Consider the following 23,409-nt stretch of genomic DNA (forward strand, 5'->3'; position numbering starts at 1 on the left):
GGTAAATGGTAAATATCTTAATTGCCTGGCTATTAAGACTCCATTTGATTTTCAGATGGACACAATCTTTGGATTCTCAGAAAACTCTTTAAAAGCTGTGGGTTTTTCCTATAATCCTCAGTTCTCTGTTTTGCACTGTCCTTATCATGTGAGGTGGCCAAGGTGCCAATGCCCAACTAACATTTTAATCAAAGACTCAGTTGGATTTTATTGAAAAGAAGTACTAGGGTTTTGGAATATTTACTGTTTTTAGAACACTAAATATTGTGGAAATATTGTACAGCTACTAACTTGCTATATTCTTCACCTTAGTTATAAACAAATTAGATTAATTTTAATCTGGTTGTAATAGTCTGACATGGCCTGTGTGGTTCCCAGTATCTAAACCCTTGCATATGGGTGCAAGTTCCAGTTCATAGGAGACTGGGTCTGCTTATGGAAATTACCTTTTTGTTGGGAACATACTTTAACTTTGTGAGAAACCCCACACTGTAACACATACGTGTAGTGTAATCTTATTACTGCTACTTTGCCCAGAACTAATCCCATTAGGGGTGAAGTTGGTCTCGGGTGGGAGTGCAAAATGGGCAGCCCGTTTTACATCCCATCCAACTTTCTTTTCCCTTTGTGGAAATAGGGTCGGGTGTAAAACAGGCTGCCAATTCGCTATCACCCACTTTGCACTGCCACACGAGACCAACTTCACCCCCATTATTTCTTTTTAAGGCATTCATTGGATGGATAAGACCTAAATAGGAATGAACCAGTGTTCAATCAAACGGTACCAAGTTCAAGATGCTCCATTGTGCTTTTAAGTTTGGCATGATTTACAGTTCTGCACTCAAACTTCTTTAGGCTATAATAAATATAAGAAGTGAATGGTTAGTTCTTTCGTCCAGTTAAAAAAATAGTATTACAGGTCACTGTGGCAAGACAGAACTCTGTGAGCGGAAAGACTTGCTTATAAAACTAATGCAAGGACTTTAAAAAAACAAGAATATCAAAACTATTTGTTATGTTGGACTCAAAACAGTTCAACGCATTAGTGAAAGTTAAGAACTGTCCAACTATTGTCCTTTGCTGATTTAACATGCTTCGGTTTATATTTCTTTCTTGTAATGAATAAGTCATAACTAGTGGGCTAGCACCAGAGAAAGACCATTAAAGATGTTGGATTACCATAAAAACCCAATTAAGGTCTTTCAGAGAAGAGAACCTGCCAACTCTACCTGGTCTGGCCTATATGTGACTATAGCGCTGTGCTATGCGATTGACTCTTAATGCCGTCATGACAACCAGGTATAGGCAATCAATAATGCCTTGCTCATGTCACCCACATACCAAGAACAAATGAAAAAAATAAAATTGAAGTGTTTCAGCCGTATGTCCTTAAGTCAGTTACTTAACAGCATTGATGTATTATTATACCTTGTTTATTAAAGCACTTCTGAAGGTTGGACATGAGCAAACAGGTTACTTCTGCAATAGTCTTAAACAACATAATTACCATCCAGTAATGACTACAGTCTGAATGAGCTAATTGCTGCAGATATTTGGAAACTTAAGGAGTGGATTCAATAAGACAGGAGACGAAAAACATACTCAAGAGGAATGGGATCTGCTCTCTATTTGTATGGCAAATCCTTGGAGAGTTTTGCTGAAGTGATAATGTTCTTCTGCCTGCAACTAGCACTTGATGTTGGTGAATTGATCCGAGTAGTTCAGTGTAAAAATGTTACAGCTGAGTGCACAGCTCGTTAAAACAGTCACCTCTCTAGACGCAAGTTGATGGAATAAACTAACACTTGGTACAGAGAACAAGGACATCGTTGAAGTATTCAAAAAATGTCGATAGTTTCTTGATTCACTGGGGAGTGGAGGCTTGATACTAAGGCAGGAGGTAGATGAAAATGACTCCTGGTGTTTGTGTTATTTCTCTTTACAAGGCAAGAGCTCATTTTGCTTAACGCCCATGTTAGCAGTCAGGAATGCTGAAGTTGCTCTGGACTAGTTACAGTCTTTAGGACAGAAAGCCACATTCAATTTTTCTGGTACAATTTTTAACCACAGGAATGCATGAGTGTATGTTTCTCCTTCCATGTTTTGTCTTCTTTGCACTGTGCAATATTCAATTTTTTTGATGGAATACAAAATATGTAACAAGGTCAATTTCAATCTTTTAGCAATCTGGTCAGACTTTAAAAAGTAACAATTGTGTCAAACTCAGAACTAATGAGACCAATTATCCCAATGTCAACACATAAGGATTACTGGTCCTTAAGTCCATTGAACAAGCTAATCTAGACGACAAAAAAAATTCTAAAGGATTAATTATCAGAAGCATAAATCAGCTTCCAGTATGTGTCAATATAAATCTGCTTTGGTTTTACAAAAAGAAATTATAAATGGCAACTTGGACTTTCAATATAAAATTGTAATATTTTAATTTTTCACAAATTACCAATCATTTAGAGTCTGAACATAGGAACAGGAGTAGGCTATTCATCTCCTTGAGCCTGTTCCTCCATTCTATTAGATCATGACTGATCTGTATCTCAACTCCATTTACCTGCCATTGGTCCATATCCCTTGATACCCTTGGCTAATAAAAATCTGTCGATCTCAGTCTTGAAAATTTCAATTCACCCAGCGTCCAAAGCCTTTTTGGGGAGTGAGTTCCAGACATCCACTATTCTTTGTGTTAAATAGTGTTTCCTGATTTCACTCCTGAATGGCTTAGCTCTCATTTTAAGATTGTGCTCCTTTGTTCTGGATTCACCCACCAGAGGAAATAGCTTCTCAGTATCTACTTAATCGAATCCTTTTATTATTTTAAACACATCAATTAAATCACCCCATTACTCAAGGAAATAGAAGCCAAGTTTATGCAACCTGGCCTCATAATTTAACCCTTTAAGCCCAGGTATAATTCTGGTGAATCTGCACTGTACCCCCTCCAAGGCCGATATGCCCAGACTGAACGCAATACTCCAAATGGCGTCTGACCGAGGCTCTGTACAATTGAAGCATAACTTCCTCCCCTTTGTATTCCAGCCTCCTTGAGATAAAGGCCAACATTCCATTTGCCTTTTTGATTATTTTTTGTACCTGTGCACTAACTTTTAGTGATTTGTGTACTTGAAAATCCTTTTCCTCCTCCGCAGTTCCTAGTCTCTTGCCATTAAGAAAATATTCCAACTTGTGTTTCTTGGATTCAAAGTGGATAACCTCAAACTTCCACACATTGAACTCCATCTGCCATAGTTTTGCCCACTCATTTAATCTGTCCATGTCCCCTTGTAACTCCCTGCTCCCATCTATACAACTAACCATGCCTCCTAACTTAGTGTCAGCTGCAAACATGAATAGACAACTTTCTATTCCTCCATCCAAGTCATTCATATACATGGTGAATAGCTGAGGCCCCAGTACAGACCCCTGAGGAATATCACTTGTCACATCCTGCTGTTTGGTACATTCCATTTACCTCTACTCTCTGTCACCTATCTCCCAATCAATTGCTAATCCACGTCACAAGATAACCTCCAATTCCGTGCAATTTTATTTTTGACAATAATTTCTTGTGCGGAACCTTTTCAGATGCCTTCTGGAAGTCCATATAGATAACATCCATTGACACTCCTCTGTCCACTGTGTTAGTGACCTTTTCAAAAAATTCAACTATATTAGTCAGCTATGGGCTGCCCTTCACAAATACATGCTGACTCCCTTTGAAGGCACTCCACTAAAGATTTTCCTGTCATCTTTCATGGAGGATATGCCAGTATTAAAGTATTATTTCGAAAACTTAAATACTTTTCCAGTGATGCTTTTTAAAAGTGTAGCTGCTGTGTAAAAGTTGCTGAATAAACTAGCCAAATGATACAATTTGTTACCTTCTAGTGAACTACTGACCAGAAGCAATGTTGCAAACCTGAGATCATTGATCATTCAAGATGGCAGCTATAAATACCATGAACATGGCATTGAACCCAAGCTGTGGAAGGCTAGCATCAGAATACTTGGCACATTCACAGAAATTCCTCTCAGTGCTATTTTAGCACATATATTACCCATTAAAAAATAAATAGGTGGCACCTCCACTAAAAATAGCGGAAGAGAGTGTGTCAAGTGTGTATTCATGCACGGGTATCCCACGGTATCATTTTAGAGCCACCGTGTTTTTTCGGTTGCTTCTCTGCACTCAATCCTTTTCCTTGCCTCTTTGACTCAATGTCAGGTTGCCAATGCTTCTTGCTTTCCCTTCCTTTCCCAGTGTTACTCTTTCCTTCCTTCCCAGAAGCGCATAAAGAAAACAATGAAATAAGAGAAAAGAAAGTAACCGGGTAAAGTAAAGAAACAAAGTGTTGAATATTCTGCCATCACAGAGATTCTGATGCAAATGACGAAGGTAACTATTAAATATTGGTATCTGAAGTCTGGATTTCCATGACTACTGGGTCAGCCTATAGCATTTTTATATTAAAAGCCACTTTGGGTAGAGGCTGAAATTATGCATTGATGTTTACAGGATTTTGTTTCCTCCAATTTTCTCCCATCTTCTCCTGAAAGTGCTCATGCTGGGCTACCATCTTACCAGTGTTGAGAGCCCTCCAGTACCCAACACAAGAGGTCATTCTTTGTGTGTTAGCTCAATCCTGTCCTTACAATATTCACATTCACACTTTCCAGGAGGACTCACAGAATAACGATCAAGAATTAGAACCCTGGCTGATTTATTTTCCCTCCATTCGTAGCCCAGAGGCAATGAGATTAATTATAACGGCCATACTGCCACCCAGTTTAGAACATCTAACTCATCACGGAATGATGATTGAACCTAGTGGTATTTTCTTACTAAAATGAAAATCAGGATGTTTGCATAGTTTGATCCAGGTCCTTCTTTTATCACCTATCTCAGCACCACACCACTGTACAATAGACTAGAATGGTCCGGGTTTCAGTGATCCCCATTGTGGTAACAAAGAAATTAGTTAACCGGAGAAAAAATGAATAAATAAAAGGGGGAGAAAACACAAAATATAACAAGACATGGGGCTCGATTTTCAAATGAAAGTTCGGGTGCATTGGGGGCGGGGGGGGGCAACGAAAATCGGTAAAATCTGAGCAGGTAAGGAACCCGGCTCCAACTTCCGCGTCTCACACAGATTCATCTGTGTGCGCGTGCGGTTCTGGAATCCGGAAGTCCGGCCAGCAATTAAAGCCAGCGGGACGATAGTTAAAGAAGCAAATGTAGGTACTTAAGGTACTTTATTTGTTACATAGTAGATTTTCAACTTACCTGGACAGCTTTCCCACGGCTTCCGATTCACACCTGGTGAAACCAGGCGTGAAGGGCCGGATCAGGCAAAAATAAACTAAATAAATTAAATAAAATAACATTTCACAAAGTTACAAAAAAAAAACTACCATTCAAACGATCTCACCTGCACCCCTGTGCTCCAATGTCCAATGTCTCACTCCCCGATGTCTCACCCCTAATGTCTCTTCTCCGATGTCTCACCCCCCGATGTCTCCCCTCCCGACGATGTCCGATGTCCCCCTCTCCCCGATCTTTGTCCCCCCCCCCCACTCTCATTTCCAGCACCCGATGATGTCTCTCTCTCTCTCGCTCTCTTTCTCCCCCTGCCTTGGTGTTGCAGCCCCTGTCGGCAGCCAGCCTGTCAATCAGACTGACTGCTGGGCGCGAAACCCGGAAACAAGATTAATGAGCATCAATTACCTCACGATCGCGTGGGGAACGGTAAGATTTTATTATCCGGGTTTGCCGCGCGCCCATTGAACCTCCCCACTGCCATCCCACCGCCATTTGAAAATCGAGCCCATGAAGTGTAAAATGAGAAGAATTTAAAAAAAGAAAGGTTGAGGATTAAGAAAATGAGAAATGTAACAAAAAAAATTTAAAATTTTGAAAATACCATGCAAGAAAATATATTAGCCCTTTGATTTTGGTCGCTCTATAAAACAATTTTTAAAAGCTCAATACCACAATTGCTAGTGCTAGCACCAGATTTACTAAGAAAAAAGATCAAAAGAGCAGAGCAGCTTTGCTGCCTTCAATACATTATTTCCTCATTAACAACACAAAAAACATTGTGGCACATGGAATGGGGAATGGAGGAGGGGGAAAAGAGAGGGAGAAGTAATCCAGATAAGAAAGGTTTTAAAAAAAACTAATCAATGGCGCATTAAGTTAAAAAAAATACACACTAACTGGTCAAAATTCTTTCTTCTACTCCTGCCCCACCACTCACTACAATGTGAATCAAATATTAGTCAATTTTAACTACTTACCACAATTACATTCATAAAGTAGCCCCCCATTAGGGCATAGCCTCCACCTGAAGCTCCAACTAGTCCAAGCATTGGATCAAATATTGAGCTAGCCAACGAGCCTGCAACAAAAATAATGACAAAGGATAACAGGAGATAACTTCCCTTGCCCAACTTCAAGATGCAAATCTAGACATGGACTGCCTATGGGACCAGCCCAGGTTAGTCAAGAACAAAGGTTTTCTCTAAATGCCAATCAAATTATTCAGGGTCAAAGCATTAAGAGATATGCATTCAATGGGCATGGTCAGAATATCTCATCGAGACATTCCATGCACGGTAAACTCCATTGAGTCTGTGAACTTGATTGATTGACAGCTCTTTGTTCAGAAATATGAAACATCTACCAGAAATTTTTTTCTGTACCTTTAGTTTCATTCATTTCATATTACATTCATAACAGAAAAACTGTTTAAACTGAGTACAAAGCAACTTGATAGAGCTAAAGGCTCATTTATAAAACTTCTGGTCTGATCAAATGCAAGTACTAAAACATATCTTCTTTGTGAATCTGGCTCTTCTCCTTTCCACCCTGATCGCATGTCACATATACACATAGCATACTTTTTAAAAATTCGTTCATGGGATGTGGGCGTCACTGGCAAGGTCAGCATTTATTGCCCATCGCTAATTTCCCTTGAGAAGGTGGTGGTGAGCCGCCTTCTTGAACCGCTGCAGTCCGTGTAGTGAAGGTTCTCCCACAGTGCTGTTAGGTGGGGAGTTCCAGGATTTTGACCCAGCGACGATGAAGGAACGGTGATATATTTCTAAGTCGGGATGCTGTGTGACTTGGAGGGGAATGTGCAGATGGTGTTGTTCCCACGTGCCTGCTGCCCTTGTCCTTCTAGGTGGTAGAGGTCGCGGGTTTGGGAGGTGCTGTCGAAGAAGCCTTGGCGAGTTGCTGCAGTGCATCCTGTGGATGGTACACACTGCAGCCACGGTATGCCGGTGGTGAAGGGAGTGAATGTTTAGAGTGGTGGATGGGGTGCCAATCAAGTGGGCTGTTTTATCCTTGATGGTGTCGAGCTTCTTGATTGTTGTTGGGAGCTGCATTCATCTGCAAGTGAAGAGTATTCCATCACACTCCTGAGTTGTGCCTTGTAGATGGTAGAAAGGCTTTGGGGAATCAGGAGGTGAGTCACTCGCCGCAGAATACCCAGCCTCTAACCTGCTCTTGTAACCACAGTATTTATATGGCTGGTCCAGTTAAGTTTCTGGTCAATGGTGACCCCCAGGATGTTGATGGTGGGGGATTCGGCGATGGTAATGCCATTGAATGTCAAGGGGAGGTGGTTAGACTCTCTCTTGTTGGAGATGGTCATTGCCTGGCACTTGTCTGGCGCGATACTGCAGGGTATCAAGCGCTTATGCTATCTGAAGAACAAATTAGAAGCTTGGATTCTCCGCTTCGCTGTTAAACCAGCGGAAGTGCATTCTGGCAGGATTTGTGCCTGTCACATGGATGTTCCCTTGAGCCAGGCTGATTTGCCAGCCTGAGGGTCATTTGCCTTCTGCAGGCGACTTCCAGGCCTCCACCTGGGGAGGGAGGGCACGTGGAATGGGCTGTAGCTGACCTCAGAGGCATGCTACAGTAGAGTGTGGTCAGCAGTATTAATTATTTTTGAAAAGTGACCCCATAGCCTATGCAATGGATTGCATTGGCTTTTTAACCACTTAAACTTTAAAAGGGACACTCTGCCACCACCCCCACCCTATGACATTGCTGTACACCAGAGACAAACATGTGTTCCATGCATCCAGCTTTGCCATTGTCCAAATGATAGGAAATACAAGGAATAACTCATTTGGATGATTTGGTTAATGTTTGAATATGCCCATATTTAGGCAGACATAGTCTATGTGGCCCCACCCCTATATTTCTGCCAAGAAATCCTGTAGGTGGCAGAAACAATCAAAAAGCAATTATCCAGCTTCAACTCCCGTGATAAATCTAGGCCATAGTTTCTAAATTATTAATCTCTTCACATTCAGTACATGGCGTTATAATGTAATGTACCACAATGGAAGCTTTTATTTCAGTAACAGGAAACATAAGGCCCGTCCAGATGGAATATGTGGTTGCTATTAGCTTGCTGATGCCCTGGTTATAATAATACAGTTCCAGTTCCTCGTACGATCTCTGAGGTGGTGGGGAGGTGGTGGTTGGAGGTGGGGTGCCTTACGCTGGTCACACACACCAGCTTCCATGTTAGGACCATCACGGCAGCATGCACATGGCCTTTACACATGGTGCATGAGACAGAAACTAACTTCTTTTCAAATAAGCAACAGCCTTATAGAGATGGAGGGTCTTTCAAGTTGCAATGTGTGTTACCTCTTGCATTATCATCAAAGTGTGGGGCTGTCAAGCAAGTCATTATGTTGCTGCAAAACTATCTCTTCCAGGTTAGATTTGGAAATGTTCAAACAAATTTGGAATGGCGTGGAATGCTGCATTCCACAGATATGAATTACATTACAAAAAGATAGTGCACAATACCACTCACAAGTGTACAGCGTGAATTAGCACAGATATGCTTACTCCTGCTAAGCCTTCACCTAGACTTTCCTCACAAGGTATTTCACCCTCCCTCCTAAAACTAAATCATTCCTCAATGCTAAACATATGATTTGGAATAGACTAAAAAGGATCATGAAATTGTAAAACTAACTCACCCCCAATCACACCTGCAAGATAGACCAGGCCAACCCGAAAGCCTTTGTGAACCAACTCTAATGGAATTCCCAGAATAAGCTGCATAAAAAGGTTCCCTATTATGTGCTGGACCCTGCAGGTACAAAAGAAGAACAGGTTCTTTGTGGTTATTTGCATGTGTACATTTCACAAAAAGCACCACCCACAAGACTGGTTTCTTAACCAAAGATTGGTGTACATTGGAGACAACAGTGCAGTGGTCCTGGTCATTCTGATGGACCACTATAAATACAAGATCTTCACCAGTACAAACATGCATCCTTTGATACATCACTGCAACACACGTTCTGGCAGACCACTGGTCACTCATGGTTCACCCTTCACTACAGCACATTTTCATACAGTTCACAGAGATGCTGTTCTAGATAAGGACTTGTTTGATCAGACTTGATAGATGTTCAGGATGTTTACCATTGTATTGATGTGATTTGATTTTACTTGCGTGGTCTTTTAATTTTCTCTTAACTTCAAAAAATCAATTACATTGATTGGGGTTTTCCCTTTTTGTGCTTGCCAGCCCATGATTTTCTCTCCATTAATGTGAATGGGTAGAAAACAGCAGTTGGCAGGTGCAGGAGCAGAAAACCATGGCCATTATGTCTAGCAAAAATACTTTTTCTTAAATCACATGTTTAATATACTTTCAAAATAACTAACAAACCATATTGTACATACTTAAAAAATAAGGAACTAAGCCCAAGTGAAGTTATTCCTTGTTTTATTTCACAGTTCTCTCAATTGTGATGCCCATTTAATTGGCCAGTACAGAGGCAACAAAGGAAGATCTGAAAATCAAAACAGTGTGGGGAAGAGTCACAGAAACAGGATTAAGAGGATTATAAGGAGGTAATCCTGCAGAGCCAACATAGGCACGATGGGCCAATTATCTCTTTCTGTGTTGTAAAATTCTATACTCCCATAGCCATTGGTCTGTCCATACATTTATTCATGAGAGTCTAGAAAAATATATTTTCAATCCTAGTTATTTTTGAAGGTTGTAACATCTTTAACAAATTTGTCAACCACTGACCCTACAGCCTCAATTTCTGTTATTACATAAAATGGGCCAGATTTATTTTTCCATTTCCAATATGCACATTATTGTAAAGTCTTAATAGTTTAGTGCAATAAAAACAGCAAGATAAATGACTCCACTGTGAACTAGCATAAGAATTGTAGTTGGGCTGCTATATATATGATTTGGTAGGTTATTATTGGTGCAAATGCAATATTAAAACTAATAATGATTCACTGACCAACAATGCCAAATACTGGTTATACAGCATTTCCTCCCAGCAGTACATTATTCAGTTGCAAGTGTGCATAGGCTGTACAGCTGTTTGAGGAATTATTGCCAAGCCCAATCTTATTTCCATCTGAGCAGAACAGTGGATAGTCTTTTTTCTTCCCTCCCTACCTGTAGACAGGGAGGCCAATTGTAATGTGAATGGATGTAAAACAGCAGTTGGCAACTCATTTGGTTAGTGTAGCTCAGTATCATGCCATCAGGTACCTTTAACCATTGTTGTAATGATGCTCAGCTTTTTAAAAAAGTCAACACTAAAATCTAATTATTGTAGATATTTCCTATGCTTTATTTATCCGTAAAATAAAACAATTTTTTGTGTGAGAAACACCTACCCGGCATGCACTAGCATGTAAGAAACAAATCTCCAGGCCTCCTTCCTCTTGTCAGGCCTATATATAAATGGACTTTCCCACACCCCTTTGTCCATGGTAATCCATTGCTTCTGAGGCATCCAGACTGCATAATAAATAAAAACAGCTAGCTGAAAAATAAAATGAGAATTTCACAATGAAAGATATAAACACAAATTCTCCAGAAGTAATTAACTTAACCAAACACAAAGTACTGTTGCTGTGCTTTGTGGTAGTTATGAATTCCCAGAAAATGAAGATATGGGGGCGGGGGGGAATTCGGCTTCTTGTAGTATTCAGAGATCCAATATTTACATATTTATACAATTGAATCCAAGAATCTGCTCCCACACAACATGCAAGAGTCTTTCTAGGCCACCAAGGAAAATAGCGGGTTCTTTTTTTTAAGCAACCTTATTTTATTCTTATTTTCTCCTTCTTTCCCTCTCAGAGCATTGTGTACCACTGGAGAAAACTGATGTACATTCCCTTCTAAATTACCAGCCTCGAAACTGGCCAACACCAAAAGGGAAAATAAACGCATACTTAGACCCTGAAGGAACCCAAACTCTCACACCACAACTGGCGAGTGAGCGGGAAGAGTAGGAAGCAGCTAAAGCCCTCCCTGTATTGCCACTACTCCCGCCATGACAGGTCAGCAGGAAAATGTACAATGATGTAGCTGAAATTTATGCTTATTTTTAGCTCCTGCATTTTCAAGCCCACTGTATTTTGAAGCAACAGACCGCCCTAAAATTATCCAAACTATGCAAAATGTAAGGATCTGTGCACTAATTGAAAATGAATTTGGCTCATATCTCAATTCAAATACTGTGAATAACGTTCATCTTATATAAGTCTGTGTATATTTTTTGTTTTATTCTCCAAAAGTGAGTGATAGTTCTCTTAAATCATGATAAAATAAATTATACTATTTTTTAACATCTGGAATCAGAACAAGGCCAAGAACTAAATGTACTATTCTGGCAACTTAAAACAAAGAAATACAATTCTCACTGATGCAATTTTAGTACCGCATTAGCTAAAATATCTCAGCCAAATCAGGCTGCCCTAAACAAATAAATCAGAAATGCTCTTTAACTTTTCACATACCAATTAGCAATCTGTGAAGTAGAAGGTAAACTGTTGACCTTCAGGTAATTGTTCTGCACATCTCAAATGACTTATTATATTTAAAATTCATACATAAATTATTTGCATTTCATAATACACTCCATATGTGTTCTCTAAAAATCCTTATAGCCACCTGAAAGGCATGTGAAAGGATGTTTTTTGCATGTTCTTTCTCATCTTTAAGGGATTTCCACAGACATGTCAAACGTTAGGTCTAGGACAATTGTGGCAAAGACTATTTTAAAAAGGTCAATTGTCTTCACATCACAGACCCTAGAGCATAAGTTTTCAAACCATGTTTGTCTAGATCCTAGGGGGGGTCTATGTGAGGATCTCTGGGGTCAATTAATCAGATTGCTGCATTTTTCTGTATTTGTGGACTTGCTAGCACAATGTTCCTGTACACTAAATAAAATATTTTCTAAATTGATAGCGCAGTTTTTCTTTGGGTATCTGACACTGTCTTTAAGAAGTTAAGGCACAGGTTCTCCAGAAGTGTCTTAATATTTGCAGGGGTTCCCAACACAAAGGAGCTTGAAAATCATTGCACTGGGCCCATACGAAGACCATACCGCAAACACAAACAGACAATAAATCCCGCAACAGACTTATATTGTACAGGTATGAAGAAGGGGGAAACAGGTCAGTTGGTAAGAAATAGGAGTCATTATCTCAACATCACCAGTTTATTATTTAAAGTGCTGCCCTTGCAGGTGCTAAACGAATGCAAATAGTTGCATTCGTTTAGCACCTTTAGCATAAAGAACATCTCAAATATCTTCACTTCAAGGAAAACAGATGCTGAGCAGGGAGGTTTGGAGGAGGGACCAAAGGTTTGTTCAAAGAGTTGGCAACAGAAGGTTCATGTTGATAGGATAATATCTTCGATTTCTCAAGATCATCCTCGAGTCATGATAAAAGGTTCTATCCTCAGTATAAGTGATTCCATGTAAATAAAAAGTTTCATTGCCATAATGCAGTAGTTTACACAGTTACATTAATATAAATGGAACACACAATGGGGAACAATGTGATGGGTCTTTCTCCATTAGTTTGTGAGAACTTCATAACCCACTTTATCATCAGGCTATCAAGTCTTCCTTACTTGTGGAAAAATGAAGGATACTGGATGCCTACTATTAGATTACTAGGAGGTAATTCAAATCAAGGATTTTTGATGACATTCCAAAGTGCAAGAGCAAGACTCAAATGGCTTGTTCATCAGATAAATACTGTGACTGGATTGCTGTCATTGATCTCTAATTAACATTTGCTATACATATAATGGAGAGTTTTAACATTTTTTGATGGTTGTTGCTTCTTTTGATATTTCTGGTTACTGGTGAATAACAAAGGACCTCACTGGATATAATGCTATGATGTTGCCTCTCACGGTATATGAACATAGGATTGTACAGGACTGAAAAAGGTCACTTTGGTCCATCTGGCCAGCCCCAAAATTGAGCTGTAATGTGAACTCTCAGTATACCAGCTGATTTACAGTGATGAAACAGAGAATTTCACTGTTCCCCATGATACATTCTCATCAGTTACAGTTGTGAACTAAAGGTTGTATTTTAGCATAAATGTGGACTCTACCTCAGCCAAACTTATGGAAATAATGAAGATGGGTGGAGGAAGGCAATTTGCTCTTTCCATATAGCGACTTCTGTTATCTTCAGGAAGCATCCAATTAGACACTGTTGTGTGAACCTTGTGACACCATGAACAGCATTGAGGCATTTCCCTAGTCGTCTGTTCATTCAGATTTTCATTTTCTGCTTCTCTGGGCTTCATCTCCATCTTTAGCACCTGAGTAAATCCTAATTCAATGTAATCTGTTTTGAAAAAAGAGTCACAGCATAAACAATTACCCCCAAGACACCAAAATCCAACAGTTCAGTATTACACTGGTCAGGATCAGAGACATACTATTCTTGGCTGATCAGCAGAAACTAGTACAGAAAAGCAATGGAAACTGAGGAACACATTGTATTTATGATGTAGTGCCCACTTCCTACCACAATTTACCATTGGACCATATAACTATTGGATGTTAAAAGTACCAAACAGTGTTAAATGAATAGCAGATTTGATCTCAAAAGCTGAATATTTTCACTGAAGTAACTGTTCAGTATTCCACAGCATTCCAGCATCTTTTGTTCTCCTCCATACCTAAAATCTGAGGTACCTATCCAGCCTTTACGTGACAATCCTGATTAATAGGCTATTTTGGCTGAGGAGAGAGAAGCATGTGATCAAGTCAGATCTAGTGATTGATTAACGCCTCTCCTCCATTGTCCAGTTGTGGGACCGCCCTCGCCTGTTTCCACTCTTGCCTATCCAGTCGTAGCCAGAGAATATCCTGCAATGGCTTCACATCCCACCCCCACAAGTCCCCCAAGGATCTACCCTTGCCCCCCTATTTCTCATCTACATGCTGCCCCTCAGTGACATCATTCGAAGGCATGACGTCAGGTTCCACGTGTATGCTGACAACATGCAGCTCTACCTCATCACCATCCTCAACTGCCTCTGTGTAGTCAGATTGCTTGAGCCAAAATTTCTTCCAATTAAACACTGGGAAGGCCGAAGCCATTGTCCACCACAAACCCCATTCCCTAGCCAACGATTCCACCCCCTTCCCTGGCCATTTTCCCAGGCTGAACCAGACTGTTTGCAACCTCGGCATCCTATTTGATTCTGAGCTGAGCTTTCAACCCCATATCCTCTCAACCATAAAGAGCTCCTATTGCTACCTCTGTAACATCACCCGTCTTCGCCCCTGCCTCAGCCCATCAGTTGCTGAAACCCTCATCCATGCTTTTGTTACCTCCAGACTCGACTATTCCAATGGCTCTCCTGACCTGCTTCCCAACTTCTACCCTTCATAAATTTGAACTCATCCAAAACTCTGCTGCCCATATCCTAACTCGCATCAAATCCTGTTCACCCATCACCCCTGTGCTTGCTGACCTACATTGGCTCCCAGCCCACCAATAGTTCAATTTTAAAATTCTCATCCTCATGTTGAAATCCCTCCGTGGTCTTGCCCCTCTCCATCTCTTTAACCTTCTCCAGCCCTACAACTCTCTGAGAACTCTGCATTCCTCCAACTCTGGCCTCTTGTACATTCCAGATTTCCTTCGCCCCACCATTGGTGGTCATCCTTCTAAGCCCTAAGCTCTGGAATTGCCTCCCTAAACCTCTATGCCTCTCTGTCTTCCTTTAAGACACTCGTTAAAACCTATTTCTTTGACCAAGCTTTTAGTCACCCATCCTAATATCTCCTTTTTTGGCTCAGTCTCAATTCTTCTCTGATTATGCTCCCATGAAGTGCCTTGGGATGTTTCACTATGTTAAAGGTGCTACATAAATACAAGTTGTTGTTGTTGATGACTAGGTCAGTTGTGCTCCACTGAGAGCTAGAGGAAAGATCTTGTTAGAAAAATTAAAGCCCATGGGATTAAAAGGACAATGGCAGCATGGATACAAAATTGGCTAGGGAACAGAAAGCAGAGAGTTGTGGTAAACGGTTGTTTTTTCAGATTGGAGGAAAGTATACAGTGGTGCTCCCCAAGCGTCAATATTAGGACCATTGCTCTTTTTGATATGTCTTAATGACCTGGACTTAGGTGTAGAGGGTATAATTTCAAAGTTTGCAGATGATACAAAACTCGGAAATGTAGTAAACAATTTGGAGGATAGTAACAGACTTCAGGAGCACATAGATAGACTGGTGAAATGGGCAGACACATGGCAGATGAAATTTAATGTAGAGAAGTGTGAAGTGATGCATTTTGGTAGGAAGAATGAGGCGAGGCAATATAAACTAAATGGTACAATTTTAAATGGGGTGCAGGAACAGAGAGACCTGGGGGTGTAAGTACACAAGTCTTTGAAGATGGTAGGACAAGTTGAGAAGGCTGTTAAAAAGGCATACAGCATCCTAGGCTTTATAAATAGAGGCATATAGAACAAAAGCAAGGAAGTTATGCTAAACCTTTATAAAACACTGGAATATTGTGTTCAATTCTGGGCACCACACATTAGGAAGGATGTCAAGGCCTTAGAGAGGGTGCAGAAGAGATTTTCTAGAATGATACCAGGGATGAGGGACTTCAGTTATGTGAAGAGACTGGAGAAGCTGGGGTTGTTTTCCTTAGAACAGTGAAGGTTAAGGGGAGATTTGAAAAAGGTGTTCAAGATCATGAACGGTTTTGATAGAGTAAATAAGAAGAAACTGTTTCCAGTGACAGAAAGGTCAGTAACTGGAGGACACGATATAAGGGAATCAGCAAAAGAGCCAGAAGCGACATGAGGAAACATTTGTTTACGCAGAGAGTTGTACTGATCTAGAATGCATTGCCTGAAAGGGTGGTGAAAGCAGATTCAATAGTAACTTTCAAAAGGGAATTAGATAAATACTTGAAAGGAAAAAATTCACAGAGCTATCGGAAAAGAGCAGGGGAATGGAACCAATTGGATAGCTCTTTCAATCAGCCGGCACAGGCACGATGGACCGAATGGCCTCGTCTTGTGCTGTACCCACTATGACACTATGAAAGAGTTTTTTCAATGGGCGGATGGTGAGAAAACTGGGATTGGAGGAGGGTGGAGGGATGTGAGCAATGAAGGAGACAAGGAAGTGGTCAGAAATTGCCTCATCAGGGATCAAGACCACGGGTGAAGAGAAGTCGTGAGAGATGACAAGGTTGAGGAGATGACCAAAGTTGGGCAGTTTATATGGAGGGTGAGATTAAGGGAAGAAAGGGGGCAGTGAAGTCAAAGGAGAGAGGGGAGAATTTGAGGTGAAGATAGAAAGATTTCTCCCATAGGAACCTGTTCCAACAGAAAAAATTCTTCATTCTACAGGATCCATATTCTCCATGCAACATGAATGTCTGGAATGGAGTATTTCTCTTCCCTCATCCCAGAAGATTTTCTCCATGTTTTCTAATCATAATTTCTATTTTAAATGGTGCACCTTGAGGTAGGAACAGGACAGAATACATTTATTTCAGTTAGTCTTCATGATGTATTTGGAGACCAGAGCAGCACATCAGACCTGGCATTTTACTCACAAATAATGCAGAGATGTGGAGCTGATTGGTGACAGGCTGCCACTGTCAAAAATAACTAACTAGTTTGTTTATAAATGGAAATCCTGTTTGGACAGGAAATTACACACATCAATTTAATAATGTGCAACATCAAAAACGTTAACATGAAGCCATGAGAAGAAAGATTATAGAGTTACTTATTCTGAACCCATGATGCGATACCATCCAAGAGCATGGCTATTTTCTTAATGAGAAGTGAAAAATCCTTTAGATTTATTCTGCTGGTTTGAACTTAGTTATTTATGTGACCTACACTACAAACTCATATACATGTATTTTAGGGTCATAATCACTTCCGCTCTCTTAAGCTCTAATTAAACTACCGACAGAGACAGCTGGTGAACACATGCACGTAAACTTGAGACATGTTGCCGTATTTTTATAATAGAAAAATCTTACATTTGTATAGCACTATGTCCTCAAGATTCCCCAAAGCACTTCACATCCACTACCTCAGTCCTACACCAAGTCATGCAGTTGAACATAAGAACATAGGAAATAGGAGCAGGAGTAGGCCGTATGGCCTCTCAAGCCTGCTCCGCCCTTCAAACAGATCATGGCTGATCTTCAACCTCAACTCCATTTTTCTGCCCGATTCCCATATCCCTTGATTTCCCTAGAGTCCAAAAATCTATTTAGCTCAGCCTTGGGCTTGAACCCACAACCTTATGATTCAGAGGCAAGTGAGTTACTGGTTGAGCCAAGATGATACATTAAAACACCCCTTTCTACTAATTATTATTAGATCTGCCCAACCAGTTGAGATGGCCTCACTCAGTCATCCTCGTTTATAAACAATGGCCCAGATAAAATTAACAGTGTCAGCCATGGCTCAGTGGATAGTACTCTTGCCTTTGAGTCAGAAGGTCAGTAGGTTCAAGTCCCACTCCTAAGACTTGAGCACATAATCTAGGCTGACACTCCCACTACAGTACTGTGGGGGTGCTGTCTTTCAGATGAAACATTAAACCAAGGTGCTGTCTACCCTCTCAGTTGGATATAAAAGATCCCATGGCACTATTTCAAAGAAGAGCTGGGGAGTTTGTCCTGGTAAATATTTATCCCTCAACCAACATAGCTAAAAAAAAACCTGATTATTTGATCATTATCACATTGCTGTTTGTGGGACTTTGCTGTGTGCAAATTGGCTGCTGTGTTTCCTACATTACAACAGTGCAAAAGTACTTCATTGGCTGTAAAGTGTTTTGGGACATCCTGAGGTCATAAAAGGTGCTATATAAATGCATGGTTTTCTTTCTTTCAGATTACTTTGGGGACATACGGCCCCTTGAACAGCGGTAAAGAAAGATGAAGTTATGCAGGAAGTGGCTTACGCCATTAATTATGTAACTCTGTATTTTCCTGGGACTTTTGCCCTGCCCTACCATTACCCTCGCCAACTTAATTATCGCAGTTCCATCCCTCATAAATCAATGGCAATCACTATTTTCCTACATTTAAGACAGTTTTCACACTGCTACCATTTAGACTTAAAAATAATAGTGCTGGTGACTTGGCAGTGGCATGATTAATGTGTACAAGTTTGTGATTGTGATTATGTGCAAACATGAGTGTAAGGAATGGGAGCTGTGAGAGGTGAATCAGTGCATTTGCTGTTAGATTTGCCCGTTGTATTAACCAGTCTACCTCCCAATAATTCCCATTTTGCTAACAGAAGAAAAACAGGCCAGGTAAAGATGCAAAAATGCTCTTCTCTCCAGGTTCTCGGTGCAATGTTTAACACCCCCTTCCCCTCTCCCACCCCTGCCACAGACAGTGCAGTCCCCTGCAGGCTCTGGGGTGCCCTTTTGGTTTTACTCTGTCAGCAGCTTTAAATGTATTTTTAAAACTAATTTCACAAAGTTGTTTTACTTTTCCTTTCTAAACGAGTTTCCAGGATGATCAGACTCTGCTTTTGAAATACGGAGTAAAACTGATTTCAGTGCCATCATGATACTACAGGTAAATGCTAAATGGTGAGGGCAGTTAGAAAAAAACAGAAAACACATGGCAATTGAAACCACAGGTGTTGATCTTTGACCAAAGCGGCTTTGACAGCCTGTGAACATCATCATAGGGGAATGGCTGGTAGAAGTGACTGCTAGAGTTGACCACACTGCAGAAAGAAAATATACACGTGACTTTTAGTTTGAATTTTGTTTTGTTCCCTCTGGAAAAGCCAAGCCCCGTGGATAAGACTTTGTTGACATAATTGAGGACCAGCGGAGGAAGGAATATTTTGTACTTAATGTGAAAACTCCTCAATCACCAGCCAATGTGCAAAGAACGTTTCAATTTAAATCCATTCGGTATTGTACTTCTAAATGAATTAAATATTCAAACTGTGTTCACGGTGATTCTTCACTTAATAAAAACTGCTGCTGTAAGAAGATGAAATGTTGAAAAAGTGATGTTCCCCCTTCACTTCCTGTTTGTTTTATGAATCGCTGGAAAACTCTGCTGTGCACTGTGACTGCTGAAATCCTGGCAGATGTAATGGGCAGGGCAAGGTCAGCAAAAAGTGATGTTATTGAATGGAGTTTGTGCAGAAGAAAGGCTATAAACTCGTCCCTGATCAAGCCCATGTCTTTTTATCGCTACACTTTGATTATTCCCTCTGAGTTTAATTTTTTATGGCTTATTAAGTCGAAGTAAGTGAGGCTGGTCCTTTTTTTTTATTCGTTCACGGGATGTGGGCGTCGCTGGCAAGGCCGGCATTTATTGCCCATCCCTTATTGCCCTCGAGAAGGTGGTGGTGAGCCGCCTTCTTGAACCGCTGCAGTCCGTGTGGTGACGGTTCTCCCACAGTGCTGTTAGGAAGGGAGTTCCAGGATTTTGACCCAGCGACAATGAAGGAATGGCGATATATTTCCAAGTCGGGATGGTGTGTGACTTGGAGGGGAACGTGCAGGTGGTGTTGTTCCCATGCGCCTGCTGCCCTTGTCCTTCTAGGTGGTAGAGGTCGCGGGTTTGGGAGGTGCTGTCGAAGAAGCCTTGGCGAGTTGCTGCAGTGCATCCTGTGGATGGTGCACACTGCAGCCACAGTGCGCCGGTGGTGAAGGGAGTGAATATTTAGGGTGGTGGATGGGGTGCCAATCAAGCGGGCGGCTTTATCTTGGATGGTGTCGAGCTTCTTGAGTGTTGTTGGAGCTGCACTCATCCAAGCAAGTGGAGGGTATTCCATCACACTCCTGACTTGTGCCTTGTAGATGGTGGAAAGGCTTTGGGGAGTCAGGAGGTGAGTCACTCGCCGCAGAATACCCAGCCTCTGACCTGCTCTCGTAGCCACAGTATTTATATGGCTGGTCCAGTTAAGTTTCTGGTCAATGGTGACCCCCAGGATGTTGATGGTGGGGGATTCGGCGATGGTAATGCCGTTGAATATCAAGGGGAGGTGGTTAGACTCTCTCTTGTTGGAGATGGTCATTGCCTGGCACTTATCTAGCGCGAATGTTACTTGCCACTTATCAGCCCAAGCCTGGATGTTGTCCAGGTCTTGCTGCATGCAGGCTCGGACTAATCCAGCTGTGTACTGCATTTATCTGCATTTCATATTTTTAAATTATATATTTTTTATGAGAACACTTGATTGTAGGATGAATTATGTCTTGGGATATTAAAAATCCCTTGTGTTTAAAGGATCATGCAGTTCTTTCTCTCCTTCAACGAGGTCTGCGCTTTACCCGTGTCTTGTTAGTTTTAACAAGCTTGTCCCAATTGCTTTTTTCCTCAATTGTGCCCTTGTTGAATATCATCTTATTACACCACAATGATGACTGAATATTTTTACCTTGACTTATAATGGTAGGAGTTAACAATGTATAATTCTAAATTTGCATCATCTGTAAAGCCTTGTAGTAAATATTTTGGAAATCTGATATTTTAAGAAAATAATAAAACGGTATAAATAAATAGGACTCCATTTCCATTAATGGCTATCATCAGATTTGCAAATATTGGACCAACCCTGTTAAATCCTGGAACTCTCTACCTAACAGCACTGTGGGAGCACCTTCACCACACAGATTGCAGCGGTTCAAGAAGGCGGCTCACCACCACCTTCTCAAGGGCAACTAGGGATGGGCAATAAATGTTGGCCTCGCCAGCAACACTCACATCCCCAGAATGAATTAAAAAAGCAGGACAAATTTATTTTAGAGTTGCCTAATTATGTCAGCCGAAATGGTGCGTGGGGTGTGACATGGATGGTTTTTGAAGAAGGATTGCAAGTGGAGTGGCCTGGTTCTACTTTCTAGCAAATCATCCTTTTTGGAGGGGTAGGAGTGAAACGAAGCCCAGAGATCTTCGATCCACAAGTGTACGGTTTTGCGCAGGATAGACTGGTCATTGGCTGCGCCGCTTCTGATTCGCTGCCATGCTTGCTGCGATGTATTCTAATAGAAATGAAGGAAAATGTGGAAGAAGTTATCGACGGCGAGATCGGCAGGCTAGATGGCTAAAGTCACTGTGTATGCCGCTGATCTTGCCGTTGAGTTAAATCTGGGCCACTTATTTACCTTGAGCAATACCCGTGTATAAATGGGATGTAGTTATTAGCTATTCTCATTCCATTACTTTAAACATGAAGATGGTATCGCTACCTTTCTCCCCCTCCCTTTTCCCGTAAATCAGCTGATTGAAAATGTTTCCTCATAAGATTTCGGAAGCTGTAGATTACTGAAAAAACATGAGCAGTTCTTAAAAGAAATTGCTGTTAATTTTTAAGAACAACCCCGTCCATCTGTACAGTACATCAATGAATGAGAACAATGATACATGCAAATCCAGTTACAACTTGTTCCTATATAAATTATTTCCCTCAATGTTAAGTTTACATTCGCATTTAAAAAGTCACTTCTTGCTTGTCTGGTTCTAAATCACCATGGTACAATGGATCCAAATGTTCTTGTGACCTTCACCATGAGTCACACTAGCCTACTGTATTTCAATCACAATGCACTTTGGGGATTCCTGTGCCATCAGCAAGCCAAAAATAGCTTTAACTTCAAAGCCACTGTTTACCTCAACTGGCAGCATGAGTCAAGTCTAAGTCTACAATTGTAAAGATGTTCACAGCAGCAAAGGGAAGTTGATGAAATTTGCAGCTATCATTCCCCTTATTAAATTATAGCTTCAATGCACCACCATTTTAAATTAAACATAAATCATTTCCTAAAATAATACAAGCTTCAAAAGACTTGTTTCTAATTCCTTTTAATTACAGAAATATGCCAATTTAAACCTGAATACATATTAGATTAATTTATAGACATGCTTGCCAACTGAGTGGGCAGTTCTTAGGTTGCATTTTTCCAGTAGGCTGGAACCTGTGCTCCAATGCACATCCTCACAATTTATATTAACAACTCTACAAGGTTAAAACAAATAATCTCCAGTGTGCAACCAGTTTTAAATGATTCTTTCTTAATTATAAGCAATTTACATTTACAAGTTAGGGTGGCATTTTAAAATTACAACGGTCGGGAATTTCCTCGAAGCTGCTCCCACCGGCTATCATACCTTCTCCGGACGTGCGGTGGAAACTTTCTGGTGAAGTTATGGGAGCAGCTCCGAGGAAATTCCCAGCCAATATATTGTCGCTTTAACTGAACTGTATTTGTAATGAAAATTTCTACTGAGACTGTATTCACTGCTGGACTGCCTCTATTCCAATACCTGGTCTGCTTCTGTGGGTTCAGTTTTCTGCTCCACTGCTGGGAATTTTTCACTCTACACTGAGCTTTGATCTGTTCCTGCTGGTTCCCATGCTGCTTTTTGGACCCTCTCATATTGCCTCCTCCATGTCCACTTTACAACCAGGATATAGCACTCCTAATCCTTACAATGCCTATGTAACCTGAATTCCCTCTGTGTCCACTAGCATGTGCATTTTAGCTGCCATTCTGGACCGTAGACCATTACTTCCATCTCTCCCTTTTCTCTCTTGACTCCTCTCAGGCCTTCTCTCCTGTCTCCTCGCCTTCCTGTCATCCAATCATGCCACCATTCATTTCTCTGCTTTCAGGTACTTTGCCCTTGCTAATCACTACCCCAATCCATCATTACTTCACTGCCTTCCTACTGTCCCATGCAATCCTAGCCTTGAAACCCACTTGGATAAACCCACAGCTACCTACCATACCTCTCGGCATTCCCCGAAGTGCCCAGCAAGGCACCAGTCACTGAGTCCCTATGAACAGCAATCCCAAATGCCCCATCCTCCTCTCTCACTGACCGTCCCATCCAGCGTGCCTCTGGAGCAATAATGTTGCCCACCTCCTTTCTGTCTTGCTCATCCCACCCACCACTGCCTACTCAGACTCTGCCAGCTATAACTGCCCCTCTCCGCATTACCCTTCAGACTGTCCATTGATTTACGAACAAGACCCTTGCCATGTGGATGGTTGCCTCGATATCACAGCT

The 23,409-nt window shown here is 41.1% G+C and overlaps 1 protein-coding gene across 2 annotated transcripts in view; it reads right to left on the reverse strand.

Moving 5' to 3' along the window:
• The window catches only part of rhbdl2 (rhomboid, veinlet-like 2 (Drosophila)), a 52,349-nt gene that overhangs the window by 17,253 nt on the left and 11,687 nt on the right, over positions 1-23,409 (reverse strand). Inside the window, exons 3-7 of one of the 2 annotated variants that reach the window (XM_068006995.1) lie at positions 13,463-13,701; positions 10,712-10,860; positions 9,031-9,143; positions 6,316-6,416; positions 1,448-2,117 (exon numbers count right to left, since the gene is read on the reverse strand). In XM_068006995.1, coding sequence (XP_067863096.1) covers positions 2,061-2,117; positions 6,316-6,416; positions 9,031-9,143; positions 10,712-10,860; positions 13,463-13,701 — 659 coding nt within the window. In that variant the 3' untranslated portion in view covers positions 1,448-2,060. Of the gene's footprint in view, positions 1-1,447; positions 2,118-6,315; positions 6,417-9,030; positions 9,144-10,711; positions 10,861-13,462; positions 13,702-23,409 lie in introns of those variants that run through there. The other variant, XM_068006994.1, reaches the window with a different exon arrangement.

The sequence above is a fragment of the Heptranchias perlo genome, chromosome 26 (assembly GCF_035084215.1).
Source record: "Heptranchias perlo isolate sHepPer1 chromosome 26, sHepPer1.hap1, whole genome shotgun sequence".
In the NCBI taxonomy this organism is placed as follows: domain Eukaryota; kingdom Metazoa; phylum Chordata; class Chondrichthyes; order Hexanchiformes; family Hexanchidae; genus Heptranchias; species Heptranchias perlo.